We start from the raw sequence: 20,535 nt of genomic DNA, 5'->3' as shown, positions 1-20,535 counted from the left end.
AAAATACTGCAACCCTTATAACTTTTGTCAAAAGAGTATTATCACTAAGTTTTTTTTTTTTTTTCTATTAAAATGATAGTAATGTTTGTCATGTTATTCACATTACTGATGATAACTTATCATAAATCTCATTGTGTAAATATTTGGTGAAAGCACCAATAGTCAACTCCAAAGATATTTGGTCAAAAACATTGTGTCGCCCAGCCTTAGCTCAAACTTATTTTGTTTCTTTTTGGTTGATGTATGTGTTCAGACTGATGTTTTGCTCTTGCTGAGGTCAGGGGGTTCATGCAGGAGACACCAGCAGCAGCAGCGTCTCCTATCTCAGCCTGGGAACAGCCTGCCCTGCAAAGCAGCTAAACAGCAGACCTCCACCAGGGATGTATCATGACCAAAACACAACAGAAATTATACAGGGCTTCATAATTATACAGATGAAGCTAATTATACAGACAAGAGGGAAGAATGCCTGGGAGTTGTTGTAGTAAAATGCAAAGCAAGCGGGCTCTGGGATTTTGGGCTTCCTGGCCGGCTGATCCAGTGGGGCTTACCTTCTGCACATCTGAAGGCACCCTCGACAGGAAATCAAGCACTTCATTGTTGTCAATGCTGTACGGGTTCCGTAATTTCTTGGTGAATTTATTGATACCTAAAACAGAAATTCACACCAACATATCATTAACACTAGTCTCTTGTGGCTGCGCTCTTTGTTTCCACACAAACAAATACCTGCAGAGGAGACTCTCGCTGTCCAAGAACTATTGCTGCGAGTACAACAGTATGTGGCTTTTTCTTCTTTTACTTTCACTTTATAGGCTGGAAGACTTGCAGTGTTGTACACTCTAGTCATTCAGACAATAACCTTGACTTTTTAAGAATAAGATACGCTTCAATTCATACAGCACATTAATGTTAAAAAGATAATGGGGAAGAACTCTCAGCAGCCAGAAAATATAAAAAGCAAATACTCCTGCAACCTTGTAAATCTTATGAATAATAGAAAGATCAAATGGAAATAAATGAAAATAACAGGAAAGAGGAAGGAGAATTTTTACTATCACGGCAAATTAAGACTAGTTCGGTACTCAGCTAAAATAAAGGCAAACAGGCATCAACACAAAACAGATGACACAGTAAACAGTGCTTGAGACTCACCCCATATTAAAACCACGTAGCGTATTGGGATGTAGTATGTAAGGATGGTTGCGATGACAAAGATCAGGAATGCCAGGCCAGACAGGAACGGCACTGACCAGTTGAAAGTGCTGCCAAGTTAAGATCATAAATATCAGTAAGTATCGAGGAAGAATGTATCAGATTAATTCACTGACAGGTCATAAAATACAGTGCTTGTTGAGGTAATGAAAATGTATGTGAGGCCACTCTAATGCAGATTTTTTTTACTGGTTAATTACGGGACAAGACAATTTCAGATATTTCATGACAGTCTTATCCATTTCATACTGCAATCATACACATTTGAGATGCCTCTGGCTGAAATACAAACACACTGAGCTGTAATTGACAATGGATCTTCAGTTCTTACTTTTTAATCCTCTCCCCAAAACAGGCGATCTCCTCCAACAGGTTCTGAAGGGTGATGATGGTGTCTTGGACCATGTGGATTTTCTCCATCAGCCCTTTTCTCTCCGACTCCTACAGCAGAAAACAGAACAAACAAGACACAAAGTCTTCATACGGTTCAGAAGGGTGTGTTAACTCATGATGGTTTGTACTAGTGCGGAATTTAATTGAGAGGAAAGTGGATCATTTTCAGCAGCTAATTATATTAGAATTTCAACACAAGTGCACATTTATGAAAGAAAAGACTGCCTTCGTGAATCAAACAAAAAGTTTGTGCTGGTTGAAAGAGGTGTTTGCTATAATACATAGTGACAGACTGTCAGACATGCAGCTCATTAAATTACTCCTGAAATTACTATCAGCATCAAATAACACTGATTAAATCCATGGCTGAAAAGGAGGTGAAACTCCAATACAAGCACAAATAATTAAAAAAAAACCAAATAATTTGTAATTTGTTAATTTACATTAAAGTGTTTTACAAAGATGTTTTGGCCAAGGTTTATTGAGCTGTATGTGTATATGTGTTATGATGTGGTTTTGTGTAAACAGTTTCAACCTGACTTTCTAAATTAGATTATATATATCACAAAATGTTTCCTGGTTAAAGAAAGGCTAAAGAAAAAAAAGTAAACTGCTGAAAATAAAAAAGGTTAAAGTATTATTTATTACATGATTAATTAAAACAGAGCTCTTCTGAAGTAGACTAAATCTGAATATCATGAATATCTTAATTTTAGTTTGCTTAACAAAGAAAAAAAATGGATTAAAAAAAAATCAAAAGATGGGGGGTGCTTTGTCAGCTCAATTATACAGTAACAAAGCTTTAACAGCTTTATGTGGTCCGACGTATCGCATTCTCAAGGCCACAGATTTCATCCCTACCTGACTTAATAATAATGTCTATCAAAATGTCACTAAGAAAGACACCGGAACACTGAATCAGACTCATTCACCGCCACTCTGCATCTGCAAAATGCAAAAATAAAGGTAGATACTAAACAAGCAGGTTTGAAAGTGGCTTTTTAAAGTGCGAGCTCTTCAGAATGGGACTGGACTTTACATTATGAAAGAGACGAGGCTCTTTCTCAGGCTCGTCCAGATCCCAGGAGGGAAGGCTGGCTTTAAAGTAAACAGAGAAGACCAGACTCTCTGAAGATCTCTGGAGTGAGAGCCAGACTTCAGACAGAGACACGGCCACATGTCCACATCAAACACAGGGAGGCTGAGGGAGGGTTAGAGGACTGAAGAGAGGAGCCGGTGTTGGTGGGGTGGTGGTTATCAGGGGACTGTTTACTGGCCAAAGCCATGGTCTTTGTCACTATGTGATCTCTGTGATATACGAGTGCTTTGCTCAGAAACACAGCGAAGGATTGCTGGCTCAGTTCCACCCAGACATTGGGGATGAGCCTGGGAAAAGGGGATGAAACCTGGGATGTTCCACATGCACAGTGACTTATCAGTCTCAAAACCCACATGTAAGACAATTTACTTTCACCTCAGTCAAATATCCATCAAACCCCCCTCATTGCACTAAACCACTTCAGCCATTTTAGGGTCATATTCCCACTAAAACCAGTATGAGAACCACTTTACATGGTGCCGCAGCAGACCATTCAAAACATCTACAATAAACTGCTGTCATTCTGGAGGAATATTTCATTGCCTAAAAGCATTGTAACACTTTCAACGCCAACTTCTAAAATGAGCTTTGAAAAAGCATGTCTAAGTGCTGTCATTAGTTCCATATTGATGGTATTATATGGTGTGTTAAGCTCAGGGACTTTCCCAAATGCAGCAGAACCTTTTCCCCCGCCCCTCTATTAGCATATGAATGTGTTGTGACATGTGGAAACGGGTTGGTGAGGTCTTCATTAAGCCCAAATGTCTTTTGGTAAGTTTAAAAAAAAGAAATGCAACTCGTGGTTGGCAGGAATCAAAATGCATCGGAAGATTTAGTCCTGAATAAAGAGCTTAACGACATTAAATGATAGATCATAGACGGATACCTTTGTCAACATGTAAAAATAAAGCTAACATCTTTTCTATTCATCAGCATATAGAAATACAGAAGCTTTGTCAACAAAGAACTGCAAACAAAAAACCACAGGTACATACCTTCTCCTCATCCTCCTCCTCATCTGCCAAATCCATACTGTCCTGGAAAAAAAGAGAACTGTGTTATAGAGTTGAGATTTTCTACAATATAAACTTCGTCTCATTTCGACTCTCGTATTAACTCCAGTGTGCACATGGAGTCGTCATCTGACAAAGTGCAGGGATCAGCGGTGACCCTGAGGTCAGCCTCCAAAAACACTCAGCAGTGCAGGACAGCTGACTGACGGGCCATGTTCGCTTCGTTCACAAGAAACCAAGGCAACTGAAGGTGAGACAACTCACACTCTACACCAGAATATATTAAAGTGGCATTAATCAATATTTGCCATCAATTACATGATTACTTGTTTATGAAAAGAGTTGGATAATAACCAGACTCAGCAGTTCCCCTCAGCTCTATTGACGATTAAGCATTTTCAGCTTGAGTTTCGGCCTTGAGAACACTTTTTGTTTCAACCTGACTCCAGCTGTGAGTAATGTTCATCCTACATGAACGCACATTTTTCAAAAGTTCAAACAGTTTAGGTTGTTTCATATGAAAGATCTTTCTCTCATTTTTGTTTGCTCTGGTTTAAAGTGGGTCAAACTTGTAGTGAAAAAAGGTGATGTTACACTTTTTCTGTGCACCAATCTGGATGGAGCAACATTTAAATCAAAATCTGATTACACTTGATAGGTTGTTGGCTAATCTGCTTCATCACTGTGAGCACAGCGTTAAACTCTTGATAAATAATATCTCACAAATTTAACTCTGTTGACCATTTAGTTATTAAAGGAATACTTAACCCAAAAAATTATAATTTGTATGTCAATTACTCACCCTGTGATACCCTTAAATTTGTGAAGAAAGCTTTTTCTCGGATGCTTCCACAGTGAACAAAGAATCCAAAAATGGTGAGCATTCTTGAAGAGCTGGAGTGAAAGGGGACTGCGTTTAACAACAGCAAAACTATATTAAATATCTGTTTACAAACTTGTGCAATATAACTCAAGTGTCATTTATAAAGTTGTATGCTCAGTATTTCGGAAACGTGCATTTTCGCTGAAACCTTATGATTTAAAAACACTTCCACATACGAGTAAAGCGCTTGGGCAAGTAAAGTTTTAGCAAAAATGCTTGTTTTTTGGAAGTACTGAGCACACGACTGGATAAATGAGACTTGGATTATACTGCACAAGTTGTGTATGAGTTTGTAAACGGCTGTCTTGATATAGTTTTGCTATTGTTAAACGTAGTGCCCTTTTACTTCAATCCACCAAGAATTTTTCTGTTTTTGGATTCTTCGTTCACCATGGAGGCATGTGAGAAGATTTCTACATGAATTTGACATAACGTGGGCAGAGTAATAGACATACAAATGGTCATTTTGAGTGGGCAACGTATTCCTTTAACATGAGCATCAGCTTTCTTCTCCCATTATCTGTCACGGGTGTAAGATGATTTTAGTGTTACATGATGGATCTGTTTGTTATTGTAAATAGTTTGGTGCAATATTCTGTAGTAATGCCTGTACAGTAAATTCATTAACACTGTTGTTGAGTTGACATGACAAGTCAATTAACTGATTAGTGGATTGGCAAAATTAACAGGCAACTATTTAAATAGATTAATTGCTTCAGTTATTTATCATTATCTTAAATAATTGGAAATGTAATATCTTTGTAGCCATAAAAAGAAGAAAAATTACCGGGTGCTCTCAGGTAAACTCCAGGTAAACGCGAGGTGCTCTTGAAGTAAAATATTAACTGTTCAAAAGAGGAGTAAGCCACTTGGGCTTTCTTCAGGCACACTACGCACCAAGACAAGGAATAATATTAAAAAGCCTTTGAACACCCTGAAGAAGACCTGTTGGTCGAAACCGGTCTGCGTTTTTGGCATTTGGACGTATATATTTTAATCTCTGACATGCCCGATTAAAATAAAGGCTTTTTAATATTATTCCTTGTCTCGGTGCGTAGTGTGCCTGAGGAAAGCCCGAGTGGCTTACTCCTCTTTTGTAATATCTTTGTGTTTTAAACTGTTAGATTAAAAACAGGAAAAAAAATAAATTAAGAGAATGTCAGCTTGGGCTCTGGAAACTAGTGACCAGCTATTTTCCACAATTTATGACCACCAGAGACTGAACAATTATTAATAAGTATAAAAATAATAAGCAGATTACTCAATAATAAAAAATAATCTTTAGCTGCATGGTTGTATATCAGCACATATTTCACTGGTTTTAATATATAATAAAGCACATTATTGTCTGGACAGTGCTCTGTGTATGTAATTTGCTGTAACCTGTAGTCTGTGTTGAAGCGTATACAGTAAATACAGCTGATACTCCTCACTGAGCACAGACAAGATACACAGCCTTTTATCTGAGAAACTAAGCGTGGACGCAGTGGAAAAATAACACTGTGAATTGTGACCTTTTCAGAGCAGAGTGCTAAAAACTTTGTCTAATTTGACCAGTCACAACGAGAGGAGGCCAACAGACCAATTACAGAAGAAGAGGAAGGTTTCGGAAAAATAACAAGAAGCCGACTGGAAAAAAAAAGAACACAGAGAGCAGTGTTAGAAAGGGACAAACACTGCAAATTAGCTTAGGCTATAATAATATGTTGCATTAGTCTATTCAGTCAGTTTTCTATGCTTATGTATTATGTGTTATTTTATTATTATGTAGCTAGGTGCAGCTGGTTGCTATGGAAACAAACCATCTTTTAATTAAGAGCACAAAATGTGGTTGAGGGAGCTGTTTTTGCACAAAAAAAAAACAAAAAAAACAGTGTGAACGGGAGCCAGGAGGTCATTTGGCTGAAGGAGAAGAAGATGAACGAGGATGACGGAGCTACTCTGGACTCACCAGGTCCTGACTGACCCGACCGGACCGGATCTGGAGGTAGTTCCATGAGATAAGCAGGACCAGGAAGAATGGCAGCATGTAAAACTCCCAGTACCACACTGTCACCACAAACACCTGCAGGCAGAAGGGCACACAGGTCAGATATCTGTGGGGTCAGACGCAAGGGGGGGTGAGAATATGAAACAAACTGCTCTTCATTAAGTCACATCCAAAGACATTTTCAATAGTTCCTGAATCCCTGCTAGCTAAAGGTTGATCCATTCGGCTATTGATTTAATTAGCTGTGGTCAAGCTGATGAAGGCTACCCTGCCACTATCAAAGGCTTGCTTCCTATGTGCGGTTATTCTGCATACGCTGTGCAGGGCGGCCACTCTGCTCAGCTGGACCTGACTCTCCCTCCACCCCCTGTATATGCATTGACATTAACCACATAAGTCTAATTGATCTGCGTCTCTTCTCTTGTGTACATTAAAGCCGACCACGCGATTCACTGCAGCCACAGGGAGTCCGTGTGTGAATATGTCATTAGCATCCATAATGGCACTTGTGATGGACATTCCACCTGTGCGTGGCTCAGGTAAAAGGGATAAGAGGATAAAGAAATATGGCTTGTGATGTCTCAATTGCACGGCTAAATGGAACGATAAAATAATCCTGTTGGAGAGGCAGCGCCGGCCAAAATGGCAGCGAGCCACAAGGCGTGGGGAAGGGTTTACAGGTTTTTATATGCTAATAAAAATAGAAGTGAACATCTGGTAAAGACATCACTCTCCTCTGAGGCACCAACTGACATAAAAGATGGCAGATCCCATCCCCCCACCCACCCCCCTGCACCACCACCACCTCCGTCAGCTTTAATGTGCAAAAAGCCAAGCATACTCTTGTCTGTGTTATCACAAGCCAAAACAGGGCCTGGGAGAGGAGATGAAACCAGTTCCTCACTGAAAGGGTTATGTTTTATTAGAGAGGACTTTGTAATGACTGCAAGAGCCGGGACAGGGGGAGAGCCAAGTCACGCTTTGGTGGAAACGTATACCCAGCCCATAAAGATTGTGATAATTGCAGCCCATTTCAGCTTGAGAGGCATTACATAGTCTTCGACAGCAAAAAGCGCTCTGGAAATACAATCCAGATCAGAGACAAAAAAGAAAAAAAGAATAAAGAAAGAAAAGCTACCTAATGTTGGGAGAGCTACTGAACTGGAGGGTAACACATTTTCAGAATGCAGCAGGATTTCCACACTAATGCTCAGGGAAGGGTTTGCATGGCACAGCAGTAACCCAAGAGCACAGAAATCACTGACATCATTGACAACATTCGTTGTATTAAAGCTGGACTGGATAACTTTTGCTCAGCAGCAGCTACTGATTATTACGGATAATTATGGGATAATACTAAAAGTGGATAAGTCAAAAGTCATAAAGTCAGTGAACCATAATATCTACACAAAGTTTATAAACATTAGCCTGCACAAGCTACTGGTCATACTGGGCCAAGTAAGGCTGAGCGTGTTGAACTGAGCAATAGTGCTTTTAATTGGGGTTATGTCCCCCTCATATATGAATTATGGAAATGTTTTCTCCTCAATACTTGTAATCACCAGTCATCAAATGCCTCCAAAAGGTCATTTTCTTCCCTCAATCTTCAGGGTTTAACTGACTCTAAACACACTGGATGGTCACTGAACTCCTCCTGCATCATGTTGGTGTCAGCCAACGTTTTGGCCATGCACAGTCACAAAACTTTGTCTGTTTATATCGCTGCATCTCTGATGCACATGTTGAATATAAACCGGTGTGTTACTGTTGCTGATGAACACATCTGGTCAGTGTTTTTCAGTTTATGAAGCTGGAAAATGATTTGAGTTTCATACTGTCAATTGGCTTTTGAAAACTGGGTGTGTAGTTGATTTGTATCATTGTGAACCAACCACCTTCATCGTCAAAACGCACACAAGCTCATGGGCGGCAATTCTGTGCACAGGAGCACACACTGTCTGCGATGCATGACTCGTTCTACTGTGTGTGTATGTGTGTGTGTGTGTGTGTGTGTGTATTTGTTTTACTGAACATCCACACGTAGCTGCTGGTTAAAGAGGTAATACTGAAAATACAGAGAAATACTTAGTGTTTGTTGTTTGTACAAAACATCTTAATATAAAGACAGTGTCAGGTGTGTGTGCATTGGGATACCAAAAGGAGCAACATAGGCAATTACTTGAACCTTAACAGACTGTAAACAGTGAATATATATATATATATATATATATATATGTATATTGTTGTTGTTGTTGTTGAACCCCCTAAATGTCTGAAGATTTTGCCCATGGGTGAGCCCCCTTGTTTCTATGTTTGAGACAGGTGGAATGGGAAACTAAAAATTTTATGATTTACAATACTGATGTTATATTTCAAAAGAAAAGAGCAAATCATAAAAAATAAAATCTCAACAGCACCTCTCACCACCTCTTACAAATAAAGTAGAGTGGCTTCTGTATGTGACCTGCTAGGGTTCAATGAGTAGAGCAAGGCACTAACACTGCCAGGATTTAGGCTTCTCACTGGGATAACCCATACATTTAAACTACGCTGCACTGACTACAGCACTCTGCAGGAAGGTGTCTGACAACCGGCAGATGTTGCAGGTAGTTTGTCACTCTGTCATGCAGAGTGAAGCTTTGATTCATTTCTCTCATGTGGCTGTATTAAACAGGCATTTATTCCTTCTCACTGAGGCTTGAAATGGCAGGGAGCGTTAGTGTGAAAACATGAGTACAGATGGTACTGTCTTTCAAACGCTGAGATACAGTGGGAGGATGAGTGTGTACATTGTGCGCTTGTTCATGCTTGTATGATTAGTGCTTGAGTGTGTGTGTCTGATCTGTCAGGCAAAACAACAATATTATCCCCAATAATTAAATTGATATATAAAAGGGGAGGGGGGTGTATTCTTAGGCATTTATGATCCAATGTGAGTAGCTGTGCATTGACTGTGCTGTAAATATTTCTATTGCAACCACTTTCTGATATAAACACACTGACCCCTGACCCCATGCTGGACGACACAGTTTCTACATGTCCAAGTGGTCTGAAATTACAAAACTAGAAGCACGACTCAGAGCTTAATAGTGGCTTGTGTTCAGATAACAGCTCTCTGTTGCAGCTCCCATTTTTCACAGCAAATTGAACAAACTGTACTATTGGCCGGCGTACAGTATCTCTTAGCAAGTCTTTTAGGAAAGTCTTTAGATGCTGAGCAAAACTTTAGTGCCATCTACAGGGCGTGCGCCGCAAAAACAAAAAGAACTTTCCATGACCTTGATTGCCTGCATAGTTAATGCACAACTTGCTGTATGCCATTTCAATCGAGCGAGATCTGGGAGAGAATAATGTCAGAAAGATCAGCACCCACTCCACTTTGCAGTTTAAAGACAAGTGCTGAGAGGCTTCTCCCGTGTTTCTGTCTTCACACTTGCTTAACACTTGTACTCAACAATGGGAGGATGGAGAATAAGCCTTATCTCTGAAGAGCCTTTTAATTGGACTTCTGTCTGCATAATGGGGTCTAAATCAAACCGAGCACAGATTGGACAGAGGGTTAATGAGTTGTCAGGGAAGTAGAACAAAAATAGACTCTATCTCGACTCCACTGGGACTCTACTCTCTCCAGCTGAGGCTTAACTCTGCATCCACGAGACACACAACACAGAGAGAGTCCACTCCAATACAGAGACAGGGCCAAGCCTGCATTTCTGCTGAGCCCAACACCGCATTGATTAAGAATCTCGCTGGGAGAGTTCAAGTAGGGGATAGCCAGACTGCGGTTGTCTTCCGCAGCTTGGAGGGAAAACAGAGGGAAATGCAGATAGTGTGTTGATAAGCAGTTAAAGCACTTCACCAGGAAGGCTAGCAGGCTCCTCTGAGTGCTCTCCCACTGGAAGCAGCTTTTGATGTACTGCAGAGTCGACATGATAGCCCTGTACAGTGTCTGAACACGCATCACGTTCCTGGCCAGAACCTGAAAGATACAGATTATAAACATGCAAAACATATAAATATTACAGTAGTTATGCTTAAAATATAGATAAAAAAGCTCCTAATGATGTTTTTATTGTGTACAGGTTTAATTTTATGAGTAATGTATTCATACTAAACAGGAAACATCCAGTTGGCTGGTGTAATAGTCAGAGTAGCTGGTAGGTTCATGCTTGAGCCATTGTGGTCAGGGGGCAAAAGAATTCAGTATTCTGACCTGATTTTGTCAAACAAGATTTTCAACGTTAAATCTGAAGGAAAACCTGCAAATTACAACCCCGGTCCTCAGTGTGTAAGCCAATTTCGGCGTTAGTGAGCAATGTATTGTCTGACAACAATGAGTCTTTGTGGGAAGTACAGACAGTCAGGCACCCTGTCTTGCACACTGTATATCAAACTAATGTAGCAGAACAGTGGACAAGAACTCAGTCACAGTTGGGGTCAATTAAAGCTGAATTCAACTAATTCAGGCAAAGGAAAGTCTCTGCTTTCGCAGGCGCTGGTTTTGAGATATAGTATATATGTAATAATGATCAACATGTTTGGTTTATAAAGAGCTAATTGACAGTAAACATATAACATTTGTACAACTGGTCTTCTGCCTTTAAAAAAAAAAATCAATTACCCCAAGCGTCACAAAAACACTGTCCAAAGTGCAGTGACCTCTGACCCTTGCCCTCTTTACTGCTGGTTGCTTGTAACGTTTAATGCTACGGTGTTTAGGGCTGCAACCAATCATTTTCATTGTCAATAAATCTGCCCATATTTTTTATTTAAAAAAAAAAATATNATTTTCATTGTCAATAAATCTGCCCATATTTTTTATTTAAAAAAAAAATATGGGCAGATTTTTTTTTTAAAAATTATTATTATTATTATTTTTTTAATAAATAATAATAAACAATTTAGAAAAGCTACAAATTTTCACAATTTTCTCACATCTAACATCTTAAAATTTCTTGTTTTGTCCAACAAACAGTCTAAAACCCAAACATATTCAGTTTGCTTTCGTAAAAGAAAATAAAGCAGCAAATCTGCAGAAAATTTATTTATCTACAAATGGATTCAGCACTAATAAAGCAGTACTCTAGATTTTGTGTGTTAGCACATGCTGCCTTGGATGAAAGAATTAATCATTTAAAATCTACATGTACTGTGTGCAACATTTTTTATTTTTTTTTTGGCTCAATGCAAAATGACTTTCAGACTCCATATTGTTCAGTAAATTCATCAGAGCTGGGTCAAACCTTTTTGGAAAATTTGGGATTATCCTCCATGAATCTTCTCTCCCTTGGTTGGAAGGTTCTTATACTCGCTCTTACCTGATTTACAGAAAAGAAAAAGTCATGAAGCGGTGAGAAGCAGACAGAATCAGGCCTGTCTTTCATGGCCATCATGCACTCATGTCCTCATTACAGGCTGAACTTTTACTCACAGGGTTAAAAATAACCTCCAGCTCCAGAGTGATGTTCCCCTTCGACATCCCACCTAAGTCCTCTTTCTTCAGTGGGAAGGTGATCTGCTGTCCCCTGCGGATCTGCGGGACAGAAAGGGCATCAGGTGTTGAACTCATCCACGAACCTGACCATCAGTCATGCTCGATTACATCTTAGCAAGTCTTCAACGCGCTCGAGTGTTATTGCCCTCTTCACTTTAATTTAGACGCAGAGTGTAAATAGATGAGCGTATTGTCTGCATGACGGACTGTTAGTGAGGTAGTGTGTACCGAGAGCAGCGGAATGGCAACTTTTCCCAGGAAGTCTGGCGCCTTGTCTCCATCCTCATCAAAGATTGTCACCACCAGAACATCATGAATGTCTTTGACAGGGCTGCAGGGACAAACAAGGAGGTCAGATACTCCTCACAAATCAGCAGAGACACTACAGCATTATGTCCCAACATACAGCATCAATACATCACATAGTATTAATGAGAAAATGTGCTTGGAAAAAAAGACTCAAACTGACAATGTGAAGACTTTGTTCCACTCTGGGTTGAGGCTCTTGTAGACTGTGTGGGTCTGCAGTCTGTCGTTCCCCACTTCCAACACACAGAAGGGATCACTCTTGCCTGCAGAACACAACAGAAAACACTTTCACACTGGGCTCCCTTTGTCCCTTTTGATGGAACAACAGAACAAAGAATGAACTTAAATCCAAATGTGTGACGCACCGTTTAAATCAGCAGCCAGCAAATCTGCTGCCTTGACAACTTTAATTTGAAGGAAACCAACATCACGGAGGTTTTTCAGGGATTTTCTCAAACTCTGTGGGGGACAGACGGGTAGCATGAGGGTGTGGGTACGGTTAAATATGACAACACTCAGAGAAAGAGCACCTACTGCCACCAAGCCTGCATAATCCTCTAATTTTTTTAATGTATCAAGATACATGAGCCAGATTTTCTTTAAATTCAAATGCAGTGATCAGAAAACATAGCAAAAATGTTCAAATGCTCTATCTCATTAATATAGAAATTTTTGGGGGGATACAAAAAAAAAACAAGAATAAAATATCTATGTATATAAAAACTCTAATTATGTGTTCTTAAGCCCAATTTTCCACATCATAAAAACATAACATGTTCATACTGCCTATAAATATGTGTAAATTAGCCATGTCATCCATATTATTTGCATATTTTATAATAAATCCACAGCATTAACAACAGACTTGCTGTACAGGCAGATGTTCACCACCTCAGTGCCAAAAGGTGGCGCTCTTTACCACTATTGACAAAAGAAAAGAGTTTTGTCGAGGTATCGTAAAAGTTGTAAGAACAATGAAATACATTTTTGGAAGCAGTAGGGCTTTTGCAAGCTACAGTATGTTGTTGGAAAAAAAACAGTGTGCCGGGAAATGACTGCTGCACACTATGTCCGGTCAGAAAACACATACTCGATGAAGACAGGGAGTGATTAAGGTGACTTTCTTCATTCTGGAGCAGAGAGGTTTTTCTTTAGCGCCTGACTCAGAAATCTCACGTCATTATTTTCCATGAGAACTTCAATGCACCAAGATATACTCTCAAAACAGCCCTTGCCTTCAACTGTATTACCATGATGTTTCAAGTCACTGCCAATTTAAAGTCATACTTTTTGGCATGACCTGCAACCAGACGCCGCCAGACGGGTCTGATTTAACTGGATTTGATATCTACATGCCTATGTCATGCTTGGAAAATGGTTGATGGTAAAGTATGCATGGATTTTAGTTAATAAATGTACACTTAAAAAACAGGCATTGCACTTTAAGTGCAGCTTTTGATGAATATTTAAGGCAGAATGTAATGGGCTGATATCTTCAGCTGAGTGCTAAATATCTATTCTCTGTACATCACCGAGTAACCCAGAAGGGTTCACGTTGGATCTTTTTGCTTTACGATGTGTCTACTTTCTCATGGCAACGTAGCTATATCTTAAAGGAATCGTTCACCCCAAATTCAAAAATATAATTTTCCTATTACCTGTAGAGCTGTTTATCAGTCTAGATTGTTCTGGTAGTTGCCAAGTGTGAGATATCAGCCATAGAGATAGCTGCCTTCTCTCCAGTATAATGGAACTGGATGGTACTCGTTTGTGGCGCTTAAAGCATCAAAAAACAAAATTTGAAAATCTCAAAAGCAATGTCTCTTTCCAATAAACATGACCCAGTTACTCAAGATAATCCACAGACCTTGTGAGCAGTGTCATGGTGGAACCGTTTTCTTTCCACCAAACTACACCTAACAACTGTATCAACACTGAGAAGGAAGTGTACATACTTGTCCTCCTCAGCTGAGCTGTAGCATTAGCTAGCTCAGTGATGCTAGGTGAGCTAGGAGCAGATGCACACTTTCTTCTGTGTGGTGAAACAGTTGGCAGATGTAGTTTGGTACAAAGAAAATAGTTTCTCCATGAAACTGCTCACAACAAGGTCTGAGGATTATTTTGAGTAACTGGATCATGATTTCTGGAAAGAGACATTGCTGTTTTTCAATTTTGTGCCATCTAGTTTCATCATATTGGAGAGAAGGCAGACATCTCTGTGGCTGATATCCCCAACACTCTGCAACTCACACCAAAACAATCTAGATTGATAAATAGCACTACAGGTAAGAGGAAAAATATGTATTTTTGTTTTTTGGGGTGAACTGTTCCTTTAAGGTTACACTTACAGACCTTCTCACTACATGGCCGCCTAGCTAATGTCAAAAACTAGATGTCAAAAGCTTCAGCACTCTAATAAAGCAGATGTCTTTGTTACTGACTTCCAGCACATTACCTGGCAGATACTGCCACCTCTTGGCCTTTCAACACAGAAAGTACTGCAAGAACAGTTTGGACCTAACTAACTAACTAACTGACTGACTAACTGACTAACTGACTAACTGACTAACCGACCGACCGACTGACTAACTTTTAACCCTCTAATATATAGGCATGTTTTATAAGCTTCAGACTATAACTAAGTTTGAAATGAATGTTTATAATCTCAGACACTACCTTATATTCTCTTCATTCTTAGTAGCTTAGCTTTAGACTGACCCAGATTCTCTAGAGCTCAGTTGATCTTTCCTTCTCACGCTGCTTTTATATTTCAAAATCCAGTAAAAGATTTTACTTATAACAATCCAATAAAAGTGTCAGATAAACAGACACTTGGACTGGACTGGAGGTGGTGAACTGATGCAACCATTCAGCACAGATAGAATGTAACAGCAGTACAGGTACTGACATAGTTGTCCAGCTGGTGCTGTTGTTCATGGGGTTCATCGAGTGGTGCAGCACACAGGTCAGAGATGGAGACGCCGCTGCATGTGTTTAGAGTGAGAAGGAAGACCAAGCGTCCTCTCCCCTGGTCCAGGGTGTGTGTGAACAGCTGCCTCTCATTGAAAGGTATCCTGGACAGGTCAACTTCACACCTGTGCACACAAACACACGTACACAGGCCTTCATGTACTGCAGCACATGCAGGTATAGTTGTAGCCATGCAAACATGAAAAATATACATACATCATGTTCAGACATGTATGGTCATAAAAGCAAGTTTACACATGTGCAGACAGCCACATTCACAGGGTAAACATACCTGTACATCATGTCCTTACAGCACTAGCCTACTTTATTTCACATTTTTCATTGCTGTATGTTAAGGCTCAGTAGGCATTTGCTTGGGAACAACATTATGTCTAATGAACCATTTCTTAAACTGACTGGACAAACACACTACTCACTGGGCTGACATTGGTCTCTGCTTCCACATTGTCAAGTGGAAAATCAAGGCAGCTGCTCTGGAAATGTCAATTCTCTTATTAAAAATACAACTCAGTCAGTTGTTTTTTTCTATTCTCAAGGTTTAGGTGCTTTGCAGCAGGCAAATCACATCATTAGTTTTGAGACTGTTCCCGTACTGGCTTTGTAGGTTGAGCACATAAGCACACAGACACACAGGTTCTGAAAGCAGACTTACGCTCCCAAACACTCCTCGCTCCTTCGTCCTTCCTTGGACCAGAGCTCCACCTCCAGGATGTCTGGCCTGTCTATGAACTGGTTAAAGGTGAACCTCTCTCTCCACTGAGGGTTGGGCACTTTGCAGTGATTCTAAGAAATGAGGACAGACCATGAAATATACATGTTTTTTTGTTTTTTTTTTCAAATTCACATGTATGTACATTAAATGCTGAGAGGAGCCATTAAAGTTCAGATGAGAGAGTCAGAAAATGCTGATACCCTAATTTCCCCTATAAATCATGTTTACATGCAGTAAAAGTCAATTCTACGTTGGTCAAATGTCAGAAAAGCATAACTTTGTCTGCAGTTCTCCAGCTGTAAAGGTTCATCTAGAACCTCTTATTCAGAAAAATAACCAGTTGCAGTAAGTCCAGATTTTTTAACCACATCTGTGAGTTTGTTTTTCTAACAGATTAGTGTGTTTGGTTCTTAAGCAGCTGCAAAAATCAGCATCAGGAAATTCCCATCACACATGAAGGCATAAAAAGTAATTACTGTCAATTTGAACCTGTATTGATATAAGAAAAGAAAAAGGCGTGATGCTGCTCATTAGCATGTAGCTTTGATGTGTAATGGATGATGTTGCAGAACAGCAAGATAATCATCAGTGACAGTAGCCGCAGCTCCAGCAGCGCAAGAAAGTGAGCATCACTGCCAGACATCATCCAGCTGCCAGGATGAGCAGTGATTAGAGCTTTTCATGTCACACACCAAAAATCCATCTCGTCTTATTCTATTGCTCTGTCTCTGAGACATGCTCTGTGACCACATCACTGAGCAGAGGGCTGTTAAGCACTTTTGGACAGATTATTCTACCATTTAGTATTAATAATAAGTCATTTTAAACACTATCAGTATGGTAAATGTGAATGCAAAATTAAATACATTGTGATTAAATACACAATATATATGTGATGACTGACCACTTGAAATGCATACCGTCACACCTACAGTTACACAAATAAAAAAACATCTTGTTTATAATAAACATGTCTAATGCTTCAGTCAAAACATCACACTCACTTTGCATTTAGTAACCAAATACATTTTCAGACTAGCATAATCACACATTCACAAAAGGAAAGGGGAAATGACAAGAAAAGAAAAGATGAGTTTAGGGAAGGAGAGGTTAAATCATAAAGAAAAATGCTCAGGATTGGAGGGGAAGAAGAGACAATGAGCAGAGCAAGTCTGTTCTGTGAGGAGAAGGAAAGAGTGGTAAAAAGGAGCAGGGGTGGGTAAGAGGAATAGAGACTGTGTAAGAACAATAAGGACAATCCAAGAGGAGGAGATGAAAAGTCCTCCTTCCAGTACCTTGCTTTTGTATCTCTGCTCTCCAAGTCTGAAGCGAACAAAGAGCTGACCTCCCAGAGAGTCCAGCGGCAGCTCTTCACCCCCGACCAGAGTCACAGACACAACAGAAGTCCACAGCTGATTCTTCCTCAGTGTCTCTGACAGACGAAGGTTCTGAGTATAGCCTCCCGACTGCAGGAGAGGGATTTGAAACAAAGGGGAAAGAGATTTAGAATACAAATAGAAAAAGTGCAGGATATCTAATACTTAAACCAAAGCAAATTCATTTTACATATCTACCAACCCATGGTCTCTTTAACAACAATGCATGCATACATGCAAAGAATGGAAACAACACACAAACCAGATTCTACTTACAAATTGTAACCTATAAACCACAAAGCTTAAATGAGATAGCATCACACTCCAAATCAGTGCTTTTACAACAAGCACCGTTGGAAGACAGCTGAGTGAGACAACGTTATCTCGCTTCTCCAGTGAAAAGAGAATGGATATTGTACCCTTCATTTTACAGAGAGATTAGGTAAAGCCTGCAGTGGCTACAATGCAGAGCAGCGTCTCTCTCTTCTATATATAATAGGAGGCCATATTCTAAGATAATTAGTTGGGCTTACATGAAGACACTGTAGGGAGATACATTTAACCCAGATTCAATTCATGAAGATCAAGCTGACAGTGACGTCCTGTCTGAATCTGTTCTGCCACACGCATGGGCGGAAAATTATATATCAATTAGCACTGAATGTGCTTGGCAGAGTACAATTACCATTTGAAGTAGCAGGCGAACATGCACTCTGTTGCCACTTTATTAGGTACAACTAAGACAGAGTCATGTGGCTGCAACTCGATCTATAAACCATACTGGACTGTACACAGATGTAGGATGTGGTGGTTCCAGCATCACAGAAAGAGCTGCCATCCTCAGATTCACAGATTCATGCACTACAGAGAAACGAGTGTACAGACAATAAGCATGATGAGCAATAAAAAAAACATGCATTCAGCAGCTGCTCTGTGGGTGAAAACACCACATCGGTGAGGAGAACACAACCACCAGACTCATTTCATGGATAAAGCTGCAAATATTCTTTCTTTCTTTAATTGTCAAAAAAATCCCATGACTACAACAAAACCAATAATGTGTTAATCTGTCTCAAAAATGTCCTATTCCCCTACCCTCCCTGTGGTACTCTGCCCTGCGCCCACTGGTTGACTGACAACGTACATTCTTAGAAAAGTTCACACCTATATTGTTTCATTTCTTTAAAGTGACACTAACTTTGAAAAAAATAATCTTCTTCTAAATGAAAAATTTAGATTGTAAGGAAAAATAAATAAATAAATAAAAACACAGCCTTGATGTATTCAATAAACTCAGGGGTTTATCTGCTCCAACCTGATTTGGTCTGGTATGATCAGTAGATTGTGGCAGCTAATGTTAACAAACTTTTAATAGATACTGCTTTTAGCTTTGACATGGCTCAACACTAACTTTTAAAAGTGGTTGCCAGGCTGGTAACCAGGCATTAGCTTTTGGTTTCCAAAACTGAGTACATGGTTACCATTTTTAGTCAGCTTTTATATTGAGTAATTAAGATACTATACAGTTATATGTCAGTTTAATAATGAAAATGTGATGTTTAAAAGCTTTATCACAGTAAGCTGAACAAAATTCTTTGCAGTTTGTGTTTTATCTGATTATATTAATAATCTGATCTTATCTGTTAGTTCAGGTTCATCTGGTTCTTTGTCAGCTGAATCAGTTTACAAATTTGTTTGTTTGTAATGTTGACAAGTTGAACTTTTCCCCCCACAGTCAAAGTCATTTGTTTCATCGTTGCATCTAAAACAGAAGCCTGTATTCACACGTGACTATTCTTCCATATATGGCACTTTTTAGCAATAGAAACTTAGTCTGCCTAAAATTCAACATAACTTCCTATAAAAGTATGAGCAGGAGCAGGACTGTGTGTAATGCCCATTTCGAAGTACTCATAGACAGGCAGGTATTGGCCTTTTCATGGGATTTGTTGACAATAAGAAAAAAACCAAAGAATATCATCAGACTTCTGTGAGCTAAAGTGTTGCAACAGTGCAACAGTGTTGTGTAAAAGGGCAACTCTGAAGTAATGAAGAAATGTACTTAATAATAAGGTACTTCATGTTGTTTTGGAGTCAAGAAGTGGTTCTACTCAGTACTGTAGGTATACCTAAACCCTAAGTGACTGTTAATGAATCTAAATTGTAATCTTAGAATTACTAAAGACAATTATCAGATTTCATTTGCTACAAAAGACACACAATGTCATCACAAAACATGGTGATTTGCTGCCCTCTTGTGCAAAGAGACTATAACTATTCTGATCAACTTAAATACAGGTAACTACCAAAATATCTATTTTAATAAACTGTTGGTTAACCAGCGGACACCAGTGGTCAACATCACTGCAACTTGTGGTACCAATCTGACCATTTTGAACTGTACTGCGGGAGACCAAACCCTCAGCATGACGGCATGTTAACACTGACTCACAATTTTAGACCCTGAGTGGAAGCTCTATGTTTCTCTTTCTACATTTTACTAGTTCATCCTTGATGTGATGAGGTCTCCCTTTAACATTCAGCAGATATCTGCAGAGTATAAATCAAACAAAGTAAATGTAATTTAATGACTGTCCGGTGCATTCCCTCCGCCATGCCTTACCCTAATACTTCGTTTTCTTTTTTGGGGCCACCGCTGCCGACAGGAGCATGCATGTTAGCAGCAAAACAAAACGACACTGTGGTTAGTAGGGCATAGAGAGAAACATTCAGTGAAACCATACATGTGCAATAAATACAATCCACAACAAGTATCCCTTCTGCAAGATAACATGCAGTGCATATAGCTGGGGGCCTGCCATACGTTGCCTCTCTTGTTGTCTCCATTTCTGAGAGACAGACTCAGTTCCACCAGAACCAACCCCATGTCCTCCTCCAGGCTGTTTGGATCGTCCAGGGGCAAAGACATCTCATTGACCCTGAAAAAAAGTAAGCAGATTTCAGCTTCAGTTGAAGCTCAACAGATCTAGATCAGAGATGGGCAATCATGTCCCGTGGTGGTTATTCAGACCCAAAATGCAACACTATGTGGTTTCACTA

At 39.6% G+C, this 20,535-nt stretch overlaps 1 protein-coding gene across 2 annotated transcripts in view; it reads right to left on the bottom strand.

Annotated features, from left to right (window-relative positions):
- LOC126392656 (multiple C2 and transmembrane domain-containing protein 2-like) overlaps nucleotides 1-20,535 on the bottom strand; it is a 45,649-nt gene that overhangs the window by 1,402 nt on the left and 23,712 nt on the right. The window contains exons 7-22 of one of the 2 annotated variants that reach the window (XM_050048185.1): nucleotides 20,300-20,414; nucleotides 20,099-20,131; nucleotides 17,395-17,565; nucleotides 16,040-16,170; nucleotides 15,305-15,491; nucleotides 12,762-12,855; nucleotides 12,557-12,659; nucleotides 12,316-12,418; nucleotides 12,025-12,126; nucleotides 11,837-11,911; nucleotides 10,453-10,572; nucleotides 6,555-6,668; nucleotides 3,703-3,744; nucleotides 1,547-1,656; nucleotides 1,156-1,265; nucleotides 552-649 (exon numbers count right to left, since the gene is read on the bottom strand). In XM_050048185.1, coding sequence (XP_049904142.1) covers nucleotides 552-649; nucleotides 1,156-1,265; nucleotides 1,547-1,656; nucleotides 3,703-3,744; nucleotides 6,555-6,668; nucleotides 10,453-10,572; nucleotides 11,837-11,911; nucleotides 12,025-12,126; nucleotides 12,316-12,418; nucleotides 12,557-12,659; nucleotides 12,762-12,855; nucleotides 15,305-15,491; nucleotides 16,040-16,170; nucleotides 17,395-17,565; nucleotides 20,099-20,131; nucleotides 20,300-20,414 — 1,708 coding nt within the window. The remainder of the gene's footprint in view (nucleotides 1-551; nucleotides 650-1,155; nucleotides 1,266-1,546; nucleotides 1,657-3,702; nucleotides 3,745-6,554; nucleotides 6,669-10,452; nucleotides 10,573-11,836; nucleotides 11,912-12,024; nucleotides 12,127-12,315; nucleotides 12,419-12,556; nucleotides 12,660-12,761; nucleotides 12,856-15,304; nucleotides 15,492-16,039; nucleotides 16,171-17,394; nucleotides 17,566-20,098; nucleotides 20,132-20,299; nucleotides 20,415-20,535) is intronic. The other variant, XM_050048195.1, reaches the window with a different exon arrangement.

This window comes from Epinephelus moara, chromosome 1 (assembly GCF_006386435.1).
Source record: "Epinephelus moara isolate mb chromosome 1, YSFRI_EMoa_1.0, whole genome shotgun sequence".
NCBI lineage: Eukaryota > Metazoa > Chordata > Actinopteri > Perciformes > Serranidae > Epinephelus > Epinephelus moara.
The sequence above is the reverse complement of the archived record's forward strand: the minus strand, read 5'-3'. Positions and strand labels throughout refer to the sequence as shown.